General features: G+C 27.0%; 1 protein-coding gene across 4 annotated transcripts in view; it reads right to left on the bottom strand.

Moving 5' to 3' along the window:
• Nucleotides 1–10: 10 nt before the first annotated feature.
• Nucleotides 11–18,564, bottom strand: part of LOC145973045 (scavenger receptor class B member 1) — a 40,349-nt gene continuing 21,795 nt past the window's right edge. For 3 of the 4 annotated variants that reach the window (XM_083102188.1, XM_083102189.1, XM_083102187.1), the window contains 7 exons: nucleotides 14,798–15,053; nucleotides 13,396–13,537; nucleotides 7,522–7,722; nucleotides 7,036–7,260; nucleotides 6,346–6,508; nucleotides 4,834–5,078; nucleotides 11–4,231 (listed from right to left, as the gene is read on the bottom strand). In XM_083102188.1, coding sequence (XP_082958314.1) covers nucleotides 3,929–4,231; nucleotides 4,834–5,078; nucleotides 6,346–6,508; nucleotides 7,036–7,260; nucleotides 7,522–7,722; nucleotides 13,396–13,537; nucleotides 14,798–15,053 — 1,535 coding nt within the window. In that variant the 3' untranslated portion in view covers nucleotides 11–3,928. Of the gene's footprint in view, nucleotides 4,232–4,833; nucleotides 5,079–6,345; nucleotides 6,509–7,035; nucleotides 7,261–7,521; nucleotides 7,723–13,395; nucleotides 13,538–14,797; nucleotides 15,054–16,901; nucleotides 16,988–18,564 lie in introns of those variants that run through there. The other variant, XM_083102190.1, reaches the window with a different exon arrangement.

The following is an 18,564-nucleotide window of genomic DNA, read 5'->3' as shown; positions in this document are numbered from 1 at the left end:
ATCACATCTATGATCAATATATGTATTAGAGATATCTGAATAATATAATTATATTCAAAATAAATACGATCTGCTTTACTTCGTGAAGTTATCGACATTTGTATTACAGAGGCCGAAAACGCGGGAATCGTGTTTGCGTCACATTCGATATATCACATTTTCATGTTGGTAGTCATGAGCGATACAATAGACGTGTCGCGCAAAAATTATTCGGGAAAAAATCTAAGCATCAAATTTGATTTAAAAAGATAATCAAATAATTATTACAGTAGAATTATAATATATATTTCAAGTGAACTAATGTTTTCTAAATATTATCGATAATTTAAAAATAATTTCACGTATATATTATGTGGACAGATGCGCATCGTTAAAAAGTAAATCGAGTAATAGCACAAATAATAATAGAAAGTAATTAATTAAATAATCATACTATTGCAATACGAAATACAATTATGATCAATATGTGTATATTAGATAACTAAATAATATATTTATATTTGAAATAAATATGATTCGCTTTATTTCGTGAAGTTATTACATTTGCATTAACTAAAAAACGTGACAATCAATCAGCATTCGAATTGCATTTAATTAGCACAACTTAATAATTATGATGAGTAATATAGACGCATCATAAGAATTTTGTTATGGAAATTTTATCATGGAAATTCGATTGATAAAATAATCGATTAATTAAATATAATTATTACAGAGTATTATGCGACTGTTACGTATCGCCAAAGAACCATAATTTGATAAATCGAGATAAATTTTATTTTGAATAAATTTCAGAATATATATCTACAAAATGTTAAATAATTAAATATATATTTATGATGTACAGTTGCAATAATTGAAACTGTTTACAGATATTTTATTTTAATTATAATTTGTCAATTTTAACATATGTTTACACCTAAATATAGAAATATAAAAGTGAGCACATATTTTTTTTTATTTATAGTTAATATATTAATTCTATATATTTTTAATATTTGTGTAAATCAGGCAAGAATTTCTAGAGAAAAATATTTCTCATTGAGCCATTTTATATATATATATATATATATATATATATATATATATATATATATCTTTTTTTTCACTTATATTCTATATATAAAATTATTATTGCTATTTTTCTAAAAATGCATAATATCGAAATTTTTCTTAAATTTTATAATAATAAAAAGAGTAAATATACATGTGTAAAAAGATCATATACCTTTCTACATATGTATAAAAAGATCATATTTTTTTATAAACTTTATAAAATTAAAATACATGCAAATGCTCAGACAATAGATATAACATTACAGTGCACATCCCATATTAATAATTCATTAATTATATACATATTTACACAAAAAAGCGATGTGAGGTAAAAAAAGCTACATAAGTACAGCCTATATAAATGTATAGTAATATATTAGTAATATAGATTACTTAATATTACTGTAATATTTTATTTTATTTTAAAATTTTACTATATATTATTCGATAAATTGACAAGTTAAACAAAAAAATGAATTTTTTTTCTAAAATAAAAAGAAATTAGAAATATATAGAAAAGTTAGGTTGGTTTTTTTACTATAATCATATTGAGTACGTAACATTGAGAAATCATGTAAACTTTTTTCTTGTGAATATGAATTTGGAATAGAAAAAAATTAATTAATTTGAATGTATAAATGGATGCTGAAAAACTAATTTACACAATTTCTCATTTCAAATATTATAATTACCATATTATATTATAATTACCATATTATAATTACCATGATGTGTTATATATATGTATACATGTTCAACTATATGTAAAAAATGATAGCCAATTTTATCCATTTTTTTTCTAAAAGAGATAAATCTCTTAAATTTATAATAATATTAAAAACAATTTTTACAATAATAATAAAAACAATTTATCTCGTTAATATTCGCCAAAGAAAAAAATTTAAATTACATTATTTTCATTTCTAAAGATAGATATGAGAGGGATCGTTAATTTAAATCTGTTAACGGAGATATAAATTTGATGAAATTGGCAATAAAAATGCATTAATATATTTAATCTAAATTGATGTAGCAAACTCTTCTACATCATTTCTATGTATTTAAAAAAATACTGTTTGAAAATGAAACAAAAGAGCGAAATAAAACTATCACAGACATGACTGCTAGCATGTTATGTTACAGCCACGGTCTTATATACAGGTCTGGAAACTCAGGCCTTTTTTAGTGGTGGGGGAGGTCTCACTTAGTGTGTCCGTTTTTCGACTAGAAGTCGCAATACGAGCGAGAGAGACAGAGATAGACGGCAGTAGTCGTTCTCTCTCTAACATACGTCTAAATGCAACTTCTAGATCGCAGCGAACCTAGCAGGCAAGCTGTGAACTCCCGAAAAACGGACACACTAAGTGAGACCTCCCCCACCACCGGAGTTTCCAGACCTGTATGTAAGACCGTGGTTACAGCAATTGAAGTTTAGTGATAATGAAGCGCCATTGACATAACATGAATATACAAGAATTTGTGTTGTAATCCTTGAAAAATTTCAGAAAATTCTTTAAAAGAAATTTATATAGAGAATTTCAATTGTTCCAAATTAATTCTTTAATAATTATTTCATTTTATCTAAAATAACTTAATTTACTTATACAAAACATAACAAATAAAAACACAAAATAAGAAAGTATAAGCATTTTCGCAATAATATAAATCAATACACACAATAACCAATTATAAATTATAGTGTACAGTTTAACGCGATATTTTTTGTTTTTACTTCATAATCTTATTAATTTTTATTGTAATGTGTGTGTTAATAATGTTTTTTCTTATCTTAATTATTTTTTACACATGATATTTTTAACGCGATAACTAATTTGATCACTATTTCCCGGGAAAATTACACTTTTATTAAATTATATTGATTGAGATGATATTATTGGCATATGACATATTGGCACATTGAATCAGTGAAATCTTATTACAAGACGAATCATTTTAATTCATTTTTTTTTATTAAAGAATTAAAAATTAAGCACATATTTTTTTTTTTGAAAACTTGAGAAAATTAATTTTTTATAAATGAGATCTCTGTAACAGATAAAACACATTTTAATACAATGCAGCATTATTTGCATCATTTAATATATGGGAAATCTCATTATATCAAATAATTATCAAGAAAATAGCTCTATTCATTACTGAATAAACATATAATATTGCTATTAAGATATGAAATACCGGAAAATAGTTGGAAAATGTGTGATTGTAATTATTTACAATATCAAAAGTCGAAAACTAAAAATATCTATAAATTCACGATTTAATCGGAATTAATTAAATTTAATGAATTTTATGACTAATACCCTGATATTATCCGTTGAATGATTGTGTACTTGAGTACAGCATATACTAGTATAACATGCATGTGTGTGCGCATATGTATGTAACAGTATATATACTGTGCATAATATATATAACAAAACAATACTTTATATATTATTTTATACAAAATAATACCTTTATTATATTATTTTATTATATCTAAAATCTCATTTATGTTAATGCAAATATGCGCAGTTAAATGCAAGTGAAAAATGCAATGACATGCTAGGCAATGAACTACATCAGGTATTTTTCAGGGTCTTATTACGCTAATTTTCATGTGAGATGTCTTCTATAGATCTAGATTGAATTTGCATTCTTTTTCGAAGAGAAAGAGTTATAACATCTTAATCTTTTTATCGAAATCATCCACAAAATTTTAACATTTATCTAACTAATAAAACAATTCTAGCTAATAAAAAATCTAGTCTAATCTATCTAACTAATAAAAAAATTCTAAATTGAGCCAAAAAGCTATTGAAAACAATAATGTTTTGCTTGTTCATGCGTTATGCGTTAAAGCACTGATTTATTATACTGATGTCAAATTTGCGTCACCGAGTATCAGGAGCGAACTATAGGCATCTGCCTCTCTGGTCTTTTGATCGACACCTTTATCCTTCTCGGCGCGTTTTCGTTTCATTTTGGTTTCTATTTCCAATCCCTCCTCCGGCGATCTGTTTACCTGATAAGATACTATCCTTATTACGCACCAAACGAGTAGTATCACGCCAGATAAAAACATCAAATACAAAGCTACTTCTTCCATAATTGGCAAGGCATTTAAATAAAACCAGAAACGCAAACGCATCTCGGTCGGTAATTCATACATTCCCTAAAAAGAAAAAAATTTTATTAGAATGTTTACGTGCATATCATTCAACGATCAATCGAACAAAATGATGAAATATTTTGCATGCTAATATTTTGACTTGCTATGAATAAGATAATAGATATAATAGTTATAATACAAAAGAATACACTCTCTTAAATTAGAATCATTATGTATTATTATTTAAGCAGTGGTTTCAATTACAAATATAGCATTGAAAACACTAAGAATCAGTTAATGGCTGATTTTCCAATAAAATCTTATGCCATAATCAATCAATAAGACGAAGAAGCAAAATAGTTTTCACTAAAGATTAATGAGTATTTCAATAGTGAGTCAATTGATGAGTATTTCAATAAAATTAGCGAACTATTCATTGATTTTCTATCAAATCTTGCCATTGTTATAATCAATAAATCTTATTTTATTGTTTTAATCAAATTTTTACTGATTCATTTAAAAAAAGTAGATGTAATATAAAAAAGTAGAAGTATCTCTAAATCAACCTTTTGACTATGCTTTTTTTAGAGAAAAATATTACAAAAAAAATGTTCTTATTTTTTTAATTGAGTATATTTTAGTTTTTTACTATAATTTTTACTTACGATTTCAAACCATAGTAATGGAAGAGTTAGGTCACTGAATTTCTCCACCCTAGCCATGTGTCCGATATCTTGTAGAGCCATATTGATTTGGAATCGGAATGCTAAGTCCACGGGTAACCCGGATTTTGGCTGAATAAAGAAGTAGGATTCATGTAAATCCTTTACAGGTTGTAATCCTTCGACAGCCTCCAACAATGATGGGTCGCTTTTATAGAAATGTGGATATGATAGGGCGATAGGAAATCCTGCAACACAAAATGCATAATATTTGTACTTATAGTATCATTTAGATATCTATGCAATCTTGTTCCACTTGATAGAAGAAAATAAAGAATTAAATTAAATTCGAAAATAAGAATATGAAAAATGTCTCTCGTGCAATTTATATTTTTCAGTTTTTTTTTGTAATATTTTAATATGAATAATTTAGCACGAGATATATATGAAAATACACCATAAAATATAATTATAATAAATAGACTAAATAATGAATAATATTTATGAACTAAAATTTATATATAACATATAATTTGCATTTGTATTAATGTAACCATCAGTTCTTTTTCTTTCTTCATATTTCTTATTCATATTTTAATGTCCGATATGCATAATTTGAAATCAGCAGATATTAAAACAATTTTTTTAATATTGATTTGAAGTCAGTGGGTGATAAATCTGACAAAAATGTAGCATTTCCGATGATAAAATCGTCAGAACACGACACGATACGTTAACACATTTGCTATTCTCGTAAGTGTTTTGCGTCGTTCATCACTCAACGGGAACAACTTCTCGGTCATTATGTCGTAATCGTACATGACATATTTTGTACTATCATGAATGTTGTCTGCTATATCGCTAATGTTCGATCGTTCGATGCATTTTATCGGTACATAATGTACCGTGTCGATGAAGAAATCGCGCTGCATCGCATTAATCTCGAAGACTCGGGTCGAATGTTCTAGATCTGCTTAGGAGCACAAAAAAAAACAAATCAATCACCGCTAATCGATTTGCGCGCTACTTATCGTCAGAAAGAAAAAGGTGTGAGCAATTTTTTTCTTCTATTTTTTTTATCCTATTCAATTTGCATGCGTTGCTAATCGAAACTGCCGATTTTTTTGCAATACAATGGAAATAAAAATCTTACAACACGATATCAATAAAAAAAAATTGGATGGTACGATTATACAGAGTACGCAATAGGTCATAGATTTTGCGATGCAGATTGGAAAATTCATTCTTTCATACATGATAGCCGGTTGAGAATCGTGTTTAGTATAATATAATAAATATAATAAATGTTTATAATAGTGAATACATTTTATAAATTATATTATAGATCAAAAGTAATAAATATTAAATGGTAAAAAATACTAAATGTACTAATTTGTTCACCAAAAATCCGTGTTGAAACAAATCTATATTAACGTTTCGAGAATAATTATTATTACTTTCAACTTACATAGAAGTAATCTAGCAAAACGATTAATTAATGTAGGAATATCTTACCATAATAACAATCGGTCACATCAATTAAGCCGGATTTCAAACAATGCCCTTGGCGGCAGAAGCATTTATTTTCTGGATTTACTGCTCCGTTGTCCAATTCATTTTCTAGAAATGCATATTGATATGTATGCAAACCCTTTATTTGCTTCTCTCCGATTCGTACCTTTGGAAAGAAGAGATATTTATTCTTGAGAGATATCATTATATTAGAAAGGAAATTCTTTAAATCCCTATTATATTATTAAATATTATGTATATACAGAATATTTAAAAGTTGTGATACAAAATTTACAGGTATATTCTGTGATAAAGATATAAGGATTCAATTTTAATTTAGCACAATTATATGTATCGTGATATTCAATAATTTTTAACTTATAAGCGATTAATAATTAAAGATTTTATGTCAATTATAAATGTCAGTTTATATTATTGACTGGAATTTTAATTCGAGGCAGTTATAGAAGAAATTTAACGTTGTAAGTGAAAAAATATGAAATTTTTGCGTCGAAATACACCAAATTGCTTAAGGGATACCCCGCGAATTTCGTAAGAGCAATTTATGAGTTTATACGCTATATAAGTGAAGAAAGTTAATAACAGAATATTGGCACACGCATGACTCGGTGCAAGATTTTTAGTTGAACGAGTTAATCATTTCGTCGAAATGATTGCAATAATCAAAATTACCAATCGTTCGCTACGGCACAAGCTCTTGCGAAAGAAGAGGAGCGTATCGTTCGGTTCAATGTAGCTTGGAAATTTGACGCCATCGCTAGCACCATTCACATTTGCGCATTTTCCGGTCCATTGCGGTAGATTGACGTCTCCGTTGTATTTATCAATCAAGCCTGCCATTCGGAGATCGGTCTCTCCCGTGTAAATGGTCTCAAAATCACCGTCAAAATCGTACATCTATAAAGCGCAGGGCATAAACGCAAACTCTATATTATTAAAAATCTTGCATTTTGTAGAAATTACTAAAATAATAAAATCAATTTAAAAAATAAACCGTACAAAGCCAAAATTTTTTAATTAATTGGAATAAACAAATCAATCCTAAATTTAACTAGTTTTATTAATTACATATATATATATATATTTTTTTTTTTTTTTTAAAGCTATCACGGCTCATATTAGATCACGCGTATTGAAAAACTCGTCGCTATTTCTTACTCTATCGATTAATCCCAGCTTATCGAATTTGATCCAAGTAGGCATCACATGATTGCCGAGGGTAACGAGGGCCGATTGATAGCCGAACATGAACTCGCGTGCAGTCATTTCAACCAGAGGATGGGTGTCCGTTCGACGGATCAACATGTTGAGTCCCCATCTGGTTAGGTACGAGGTGTCTTTCATCACATTTGTAATACTCTGCAACCGCAAAAAAGTAACGTATGATTATTTAACAGGTAAGATTACTATTATCCATCCCATTAAAAAATTGATTTCATTTCAATAATCTATTATTATATATAATCATATAATTATATAATTATATACATACAAGGTTTTGCCTATTCATTATTCACGCATTTTATACGCACGCCATCGTACAAAAGATTAAATTGTTAACTTTACTTGTTATTTGATTCTCTCATCATCATGTCAATAAGTCAATAAGAAGAGATATTTACATAATAATTAATGAGAAGTGCATAATTAATAATTATTCATAAAAGTAATGTATCCTAAAACGATTGATTTTATTTCTAGTTATAATTTTTTAAAAATTAATTTTCTAAATGAATGATACGATAATGAATAATGACAAAATGATTGGTTATATTCTCATTGAAGCATTGATAAATTAATGAAAGATTAGTGAAAAATTTATTTTACATATTTTTTAATTTTATAGAATTAGGAAATAAAAAATCATTCTAAACATAATTAGGTAATTAGGTAAAATATATAATCTTATATCTATATCTTAAATTTAAATATTATAGAACTCTATGTTATACTTATCTTTAAAAATAAGAATAATAAATGAAAATGATATAATGTACTATATATTGCCGGAATAATTCATTGTTCATTAATTATGATGTTTACGTAGCTATCATGTCGTTTTAATATGTTTTCTTATCGAACTAAATGTAACATGTCAATACCATTCGAGAAAGGAAAAAATAATGTGTTGCAATCTTCAAACGTTCCATTTCCTTGCGATTGCCAGGGTCATTCACTTTATGATAATGCGAGTAATATTGCAACAATGATAATGATATGTATGAGAATTGAATATATTTATATTGGTTGTATTCAATATGAAGTTATTCTACGATATTTTATCCATATTTTATATGCTTTTTGCTAAAAATTAACTTTCATGCAGAGTTAATTTTTCAGTAATTTTTCACTAATACGTCAATATTTCTTGTGAAGATATAAAAGAACTATTGATTATTGTATTAAATATTTTATTAAATATTTAATATATATATGTGTGTGTGTGTGTGTGTGTGTGTGTGTGTGTGTGTGTGTGTGTGTGTGTGTGTGTGTGTATGTATGTATATATATATTTGTAAAAATTCATAATTATATAAATTAAATATGATATAAAACTAATATATAATACCGAGGGGTAAACCGCTGATCAAAATTATGTACACTAATGCCTACTAATGCCCAATTCCTGGGCATTACTGCTAAATTTTTAAAATTTAATAATTTAAATTTTAATAAATTTAAAATTATTATTTGGAAGAAAAGACTTAATAATACTTTAATAACGTCCATAATACGCATTAATACTTCAATAAAACCTAATAATGCCCAAGTAATGCCCAAGCAATGCCCAGTAATGCCTCAAATCTGTACACCGCAATGCCCTCAGCGGTTTACCCCTCGTATAATACAGATTAATTTGCAAAGGTATTAATTAAAAAGATCATTTTTGCTCAATCATTCTAATTTGAATATTTGAAAAAGATTCTCAGAATATTCGATTATTGATAATGACTACCGTATGCAAAAGAAATAATGCAAAAAATGAATACAAATGAAACACTTTCTCTTATGCGACCTTTTAAACAGATAAGAGAGTGTATATAGCATATCTATTACTCTTAACAGGCTTTTATGATTTGCTTATGAGGAATGTATTGCTTAAGCGAATTCTTAAGCGAAACATTTATTACACCCGTCGCATTAAACAAGCAAATTAAATTAAATTTTCTTTTTCAGATTCTATCTGTTTATAAATGCAATATTTAATATAATCATTACGCCGATATAGATAGACTTATCTAGCGTGCAAAACGTGATAGTGTTACAATATATCAACTAGTTCGCATTAGATTTTTATAAAACTGAAATTTAATAGTTTACATCTTAAATCCAGGAGCATATGTTACATATTTGTACTTAACTTTTATGCTATAAAAACACGATGTATAAATATTTTATTCGTTTAATTTCATTTCCTTTATGTAAAAAAAACATTTTTCCATAAAAATATTAATTAATTATAAGGTTTATCAAGAAGATATGAAGAAATAAATTATTCCTCTATTTATAAATAACTATAATGCAAAATTTAAATAAATATAAATTTGTTTTTTACTTAAAAATGGAAAGGATACTGTTTATATACAATATGTACTATTGCTATTATGGAAGAAAATTCATTATTTTACATATATTTACATAATGGCGTGATAATCGCGATTTTTTCTTGTGACAAAGTCTACTATAATATAAATACTTGAAGGTATACCGTATCAGATCACGCATTTTTCTATCGCTCGCGAACGGAAAGTTTTATAGTTAGATTGAGTAAGATTAATGTTTTTTTATATTCATTTGAATATGGGAACAAAATCGAAGAGGTATATCGAATTATATTTCACAGTAAGTAATTGTAATTAATTATAGTTCAAGATATTAATGATCATATGAGTTTTCATTTTTTACACAATAAGCTGATATTAATGATCATATAAGTATCTTTTTTTGTACAATAAATTGAAACAGGTTAAAATGTTAAGGAGAAGATTATTGAGAATATTTTTATTCTCTACAGGGAATCGTTTCACAATAATGATCCATATTCTGAAATATGATCTGTACATATAAATATCTTATACTGATGTGTACTATATTTGCTATATCGTTTGTTCTCCGATGGAATGCGTTATGTAATTAATCTCAATAATGTCAATAATAAAATCGAGTGCATTTTTATGTACGTATAAAATACGAAAAAATATTTCTTTAATAAAAATATATAAATTATATACATTTTTATATAAATGTATATAAAATATATAAATTTCTTTAATAAAAATATATTTTTTAGTATGGGGATTGATTGTGCTTATATTTAAAGCGTACTTAAATCAGAAAAGAACAAGTGCCTATATAAATGTGTTACCCAAAATTTTCCTAATTTAAGGAAGATATTAGATTTCATTTTTTGACTTAAAATAAAATTACGCTTAAAATATAATTATGAAGATTACGAATATGCAAGCTTTCAGACGGATCGAGTTACCATTTTAATTTTCACTCTTATAGAAATTTTAATTTTTACCCATATAAAAAACATATTTATCGACTTTTTCTCTGGAACGATAATTTCATTCATTAGAAACTCAATTGAATTCATTTGGAAACTTGCATGTTCGTAATTTACGCACTATAAGTTTTATTTTAAGCCAAAAATGAAATCTAAATGAAATCTAATATCTTCTCTTAAATTAGGAAAATTTTAAGTAACACATCTATATAGGCACTTGTTCGCATTCTTCTAAAAAAATTTTAGGCAACAGTTATCCGCGCATTCTTTATATAAAAAATTATATAAACGGACTTACAATTAGTATAATACTTAATAAAACTAGAAATAATATAATAATTTTGAGATTAATGGAAAACACAAGATTTTAAATTTGAAAGTAAAAGTGATGTTACTAGTGTTTACTAGTTTCGCTCAAATATTCTCGTAATGAGGCAAAGAATGCTAGCTTTCGCCACCTTTTAGTCGCCTCATGTCTTTTCCTAATTTTTCGCAGTTTCTTGACCTCAAAGCAAATGCGACACGTTTCTCGAGAATGCATTCGTGCATTACGAATAGAAGTTTCTTATAACTGAATATTTCCATTGAATAACTTGACTTACATTCTAGAAAAATCTGCATCGTCAAAGGATGTGTCATGTACAATATTTAATTCGCAGTGTGATATTATGCAAAGAGCACGTGTTATAAGAACATATTGAAATCTATTGAATGTTACATGTGATTTTATTAGTGGTACAATAAAGAGTACTTTAAGGATGGGCGTTTGTTGGGAGAATGTTGTACGATTTCCTAACTGATAAATTAACTGTTGCAAAAGCATGCATTTATATCTAAGAAAACACATATTGCGTATTGCATAAGAATGAAATGTGTCGTCGATAAATTTGCGCATAATAAAGATTCTTAAATCTCTCCAAGAATAGAGCCCTCAAGAAAGATTTTGCGAAATCGATTGTAATTAATGATTTGTTGTTGAAATTTACGACGTGCTAGATTGTATCGAATAAATGAAATATAGAAATGTCGGTGAGAAGTGAGCTTCCAATGAACACACCGGTTGCATCAGCATTAACTCAGAATTAGATAGGTGACAGATATAATTGACGCAATAAATTCTAATCTAAGTTTTCATTTGTTGTAATCAAAATGCTTTGTATCTTATCAAATATTTTCTAATATGTACCATATTTTTATCCATAAATTTTTGTTTTAAACACTTTATAACACTTTGCACACGATTAGAATATTTAATGATTGCAATATTTTTTATTATTACTATTATTGTATAACACATTCATTAGATAATCACAGTATCTAGTAATATCAAAATTTTTATCCTTGATATTATTATTTTAAAATTCTGGATAAAATGGAATGTTATTGGATAATTACTAATTACTAATTATTTACTCATATCTGAAATTATAAATACAAATGAATATAAATATGGAAATATAAGCATTTTTAGTTTCTAGATCTGCATTACTAGATTTGTATTTACTAGAAGTTTGATTGCGCAATTTTTACATGCAAATTATGTATTATATCATTAATTAATACTCATACATAAAAGACATTCGAGTTTTTTCTATTACGGAAATTATAATTGATATGATTCGATCATTTGTGTCAAGGTCAAGGTTTTTACTTCTCTGTTAAATGTTATGATATTGATTTTTATGCATCTGGATTTGTGTGTCGTATATGTGACAAATTATCATTTGAGAATCACATTCAAAAAACTTTCGATAATTTTACGTATTAAATCGGACATATAGCGAACATATTGTAAATAATGTATAAGACGCATAAAACTTTGTTTCACTTAATTGTATTTGATTTTATATTAATTATATTTAATTTTGATTGAGTCTGTAAATGTGAAATTTAGTATGTGGAAAATTTTATTCAATTTTTCTCATTGATTTATGTAATGACGTGAGCTAATTATTAGTAATTACTTTGCAATTAATAAGTATTAATTATGATCTACATATATCATGTTAAAAAAAAACACAATAAATCATAATCTTTTTTACGTATTTATAATTCGTATCGAGAAATTCCAGGGATTCCATAAAATTCATTTTATAGTTCGATAAAAGAGCTCACTTATAATGAAATAAGCGGAATATGAATACATGATATTAGCTCTTGCGAAATCTCTCTTCGAGAGTTTTCCTTATTTATGTTGTATTTTATTCACATGTAAATATGTGATAATAATTATCGATTAATTACACTAAAAAAAGTCACAGAAGAATACGGAATTGAAATATAATTACTGATTAAAATGTCTTTAATGATCTTATCATTTCATTCTTTTCGAACTTTTGCATCAAAATTAGCACGTTCCTCTACGTCAGCAAGTAGCTGCTTTTGCACGAACATGTCCGCTTATCAGAAAAAACGTGCGCTGTGAACCATTATATATTTCGCGTTTGTAAAATAAATTTGTAAAGATTTCGTCGTGTGTCATTTATAATTTATAAGAGTGATATTCTGCTATTTGTACTTACGAACAAGGCGATATTCGGCATTATTACGAAATCATCTTCCGTACCATTGCTCATTTCTGGGATGTAGTTCAATGGATGTAATGGTTTCGTCGATAACGTACCATTATCATTGAAAACTATATTTGTATGCTCGAATCTTTCTCTGAAACGAAATGTACTATGTGAACTAATGTTAGCATTCATCATTATATTCATCATTAACATGTTTAGAATATATTTTCTGTATACGTGATTTTTGAAAACGTATTTTCCAACAAATTTATCGGAATGAATACATTGTTGAAATAATTTTACTGGAAAAAAATTTCACAGAATTTTACATGTAATTAATTATTTTTTAAAACTAACTATATATATAAGTAGAGAATGTGACTTTAATATATGTTTTATTACCAAATATTTATTTTCAATTCGAATATTTAAGAAAAAAATATAGTTTTTATTTTTTTTTATGTAACTATTTCTCTTTTGTCAATATTATGTCAATATTATATTTTATCCTCGTTATCTTCTTTTTTTTCTCGTTAATTTTCCATAAATATACATTTATTCATTTAAGTAAAATTTAATTCAGAAATTGTCGACTATTAGTAATGAACTTGAAATATTTTAAGAACGACCTTAAATATTCAGTCGGGTGAATGCAACTTGCGACAAATTTTCTTCGTTTGAATGCTAAAGATGAAAAATAAGAACACAATTGGACAGCAATGAGATAAGGTCAAATGTACGTGAGACAATCACATAAACTAGATCTCACGTCCATTTAATAATAATTATTATTTACGAAATGATTTATAACCACTTTTTTCTCGCGTTCTTGAATATCATTAGCCGAGCAATCTCCGGTTTCACGACCATTCCTCTCTTTTTCCTTTTATATTAAACAAGAACATATAATTTCAACACTTCTGCCGTTCGGGTTTTCCAGGGTTCTCAGTGATGACTTGATAAGTTTCTTTTTGTACATGCTTTAATGCAGTTTCACGAAGTAATGTAATGGTAAAAACGGGTTTCTTTAAAAAATTAATTAGTGATCTATATCATATGAATTCACACTCATAATCCTTAATATAAAATTAATAGAAAAATGATTCACATATATCTAAAAATTAAAAATTAAATCGAAATTGGCAAATTAGAACCATAGCGCGATAATCAACAAAAGATGATCCGAAACGTTTTTTGTTAATGTAACCACTTTTAATTTGAAATATACAATTAATCAGAAAGAAGGAAGTATTATTTCTTCCCCGCGCTCCAACTACCGCGTTGTAGCTCTAATTTACCCCAATTTCGATTTAATTTTTAATTATTATTATTGAGCCAAATTTCAATTTATCACACATATCTATTTCTGAAAAACGCAAAAATTAATCAAATTACACATTATGTTACTCACTTATACACATAAGGACCAACTTGTTGAAATCGCAGCTTGGTCTCTCGGCCATCTAGGTATTCGTCGCGATTTGTCACGTTAAATAGGTAGATTTTCAAATAGAGATCAACTTCAGGTTTTCGCCATATTTCGAAGATCTCGCCTCCATCGTTGAATGTTATTTTCCATTTATAGAGTAACTCATAGGGATGACATAGTAGTATTAAACAACCGGATGCGATGCCAAGCAAGCCCAGAATTATCAGCGTGAAGGTATCTGCGGCAAAAGAAAAGCACGTTAAATAAGTGTATAATTGAAGAAGCGAAGAAATTACAGATAAGGGTGAGTGCAAAAGAAAACTTGATGTTTCTCGTGGTCAAGAAAATACCACGAATCAAACTATCTCTCTAAATAGGCTCTAAGGCGGTTTTTGTGGCTTCATTCTTCAAGTTATTCTTCTATTTTTCCGCATATATCCCAATTGTTGTTAGTTCTTCTGAAATTTGTTACACGAAACTCCAACATCACACAACTCTATCATTTTTAAGAAAATAGTATATCCATTTGTAAATTAATTAATATTTAATTATTAATAATTTGTAAATTGTATAATTTTAATTTTTTTGAAACTATATATGCTTATTTTGAGATTTTATCTATACATTATCGAAAAATAATATAGATTTACCAAATTTGTAATATAGATTTATCAAATTTCTACTAATATAATAAATAAATAATCTATTAATATAACTTGTTCTCACGTTAAAAAGATGATAAATAATATAGTAATATATAATAGCTGTAGCTAAAGCAATAGAACAAATGTGAAATATAATTCACTACTTTCATAATTATTCATTGAGATATAAGAGATATAACTATTTCATTTGTTATGCTTTTTTATTTTATTGAATTTACAAATTTACGAGTCTCGACCTCTAGTCTCAGCGACTTTGATTGCGGATAAAGGATTGCAACACACAACTCGAGATTTCATAATTTATATGAAATCTTGAGTTGTGTGTTGCAATCCATTTATATTTAAGAGCTACTCTATTCTTTGATCATTAAAGTGCAGCATTACTTTTGCAACGAGCGTTATTGCGATATTGGAATTACAATATATGGCAGTCGGTTGAGTGAACAGTGATAATTCTTGATCTTATGTATTACGCGGTCCATTTTCTGTAATTTTTTGCAAAAATGAGGAACGATACTCGAATGATCGTTTATCTGATGACTCAATCAAACACGTATTTTGAAAGTGAGATCAATTTTTTGCTTATGATTATCTACCTTATATTCAGCATAAAAAATTGATGATTGTCATTTTATTCGTTCCATGTAATAAAAGTCAATTTTCAATAAAACGATAAATTTTATGTCGTTTTTTAATTGTTTCTCTTATTGGATAAAATTAAAAATTTATAATATTTTACAAAAATTAATAAATATAAGACTCGAAATATAAAATTAACAAAACAGTTATAATGGCAATACGAGTCTAGTGTCGATGTTATAACACATTTATTTATATTACAATCAAATAAATATTGATATTAAAGCATACAAAGAGAGGATAGCGAACGTTTCGACCCTATTTTTGGGTCATCTTCAGCGCGAAAGTATATAATAAAAGATAATATAATGAAAAAATATAATAACAAAGTGTTTTATATCGGAGTCTGTTACAAAGGGTGCTGTCTAAAGCGATAATGTCTCGGTATCTCATTATCTTGACGATGCCTACGTAAAAACAAAGGACAAAAGTAAAATAAGTTAAATAAATAATGTAATTAATATGAACAAAGAAAGAAAAAGTACTAAATTAAACATGAAATTATGAGATTGAAATGTTAATTTATTAAAAATGATCTAAATATAAACTGAACATAAAGTCAAAGAAATAAATAAATAAGTTATAAATAAGTTAAATAAATAATATGACTAATATGAACATAGAAAGAAAAAAGTACTAAGAATTACATGAAAATTACGAGATTGAAATTATTTTAATGTCAATTTATTAAAAATGATCTAAATAAACTGAACATATAGTCAAGAAATAAAAATTAAAAGGTTAAAAAGATAAGAAGTTAAAACTACGGAAATAAGACTTACTTCCAGGCATCGAAGATAATGACGCGCCGAGGAGATGAATAGAGACAACTTAACATCTAAGAAGACGAAGATCGACTCGTCTTTAACGGATAAATGTGACTTATATATAAACGATAAAGAGAGTCAAATAATGTATAAATGTACACATACGCAAAGTCGCAGACCTATTTGTTATGATAGAAACTGTGTTAAATTTTTGGCAAGTTGTTGACAATATTTAAATAAATTTCTGGTAAACGTTCAGTGTCCGTTTGCAAATTGAGACAATTTTTTTGCCTCTTGATATATAGCATTTCGGAGATCAATCTTTTACTCAAATATGGTTCACGATCCAAAACCTGAACGCCATCCCAATCAAAAGTATGATCAAAACCAACCCTGTGATTCGTGATGACTGATTGAGAATTAGTGTTATGTCTAATGTGGCTGCGATGTTCGTTGATTCTGGTATGCAGTTGTCTGCAAGTTTGTCCAACGTAGGACGCATCGCAATCCATGCAGTTCAATTTGTATATGACGTTCAAAGAATTGGAAGTAGGAAGAGGATCCTTATGAGCCCTGATGAAGTTTTTCATTTTATTGATACTGTAATATGAGAGTCGAACATCCAAATCCTTAACGATATGTTTAAAACGCCCGGAGATTGAAGGAACGTATGGTATCGTGAAATAAGTAATGTGATCATTTGTGTTTATGACCTGGGTATTATTCACTAAGGAATTTGGTTTGAAAAGGTGTTTCTTAAGGCGGTCAACACATGTGTGGAAAATAAAATTTAAAGGGTATCCATTGCTTAAAAGGATGTTGATAGCCAATTTAATATTCTTATAATGGAAAACAGGGTGAGACAAGCGGAAAACCTTGTCTATTAAACCAATTACTGTGCCTGTTATAATATTTTGTATTAGTTATTTCTTGCTGAACATAACTTTTTTAATCTAAACATTTTTATTTATATAAAAGTTTATTTAGAAAGTATTTATATTCATTTATAATTAGTTTATAATTAATTTGTCTCTGTAAAAATATATTTTTTTACTAATTACATATATATTTTTAATATCTTCATAAAAATAGCAAAAGCATTATATTTTAATAAATATGTTTCGATAATTAATGTTATTAATTCTTATTCATAAATGTTTGCTAAAATATGTGCGTGCGTATTATATTATTATGCGTATGTATGTTATATGTACCAAGATAAACGTACCACGCAGATCCTTGAAAAAAATGGGATTTATTACGTAGTTGCCACAAGCATATTGCGAGCATATCTTATTATGTTGCGTATCTTATTATGTTATCGTATATTTTATCTGGTCCAGGGAAGCAACAGGAAGAACCTTGAATCTCTTTAAGATTAGAAACGAAGGACTTTGTTTTACGCTTCCGATATCTTCGAGAAAGAAGCGAATTGTAAATCTTGATCTTTTGTTTGAATAATTTGTTCTTTAATATGCCACCATTGTCAAATTTATTATACGTATAATAGTTGATATCAATTCTTTAGATAGGACAAACTTCCTTTGCATGATGTTCATAACTTTAAACATTATATGGAAAATAATACGTTTTTATTATATATATATATATATATATATATATATATATATAAAATAAAAACGTATATATATATATAATATTAATAAACGTATATATA

The sequence above is a fragment of the Camponotus vicinus genome, unplaced genomic scaffold, assembly GCF_025532165.1.
Source record: "Camponotus vicinus isolate PSW18456_S1 unplaced genomic scaffold, iyCamVici1.0 SCAF_6, whole genome shotgun sequence".
In the NCBI taxonomy this organism is placed as follows: Eukaryota; Metazoa; Arthropoda; class Insecta; order Hymenoptera; family Formicidae; genus Camponotus; species Camponotus vicinus.
The sequence above is the reverse complement of the archived record's forward strand: the minus strand, read 5'-3'. Positions and strand labels throughout refer to the sequence as shown.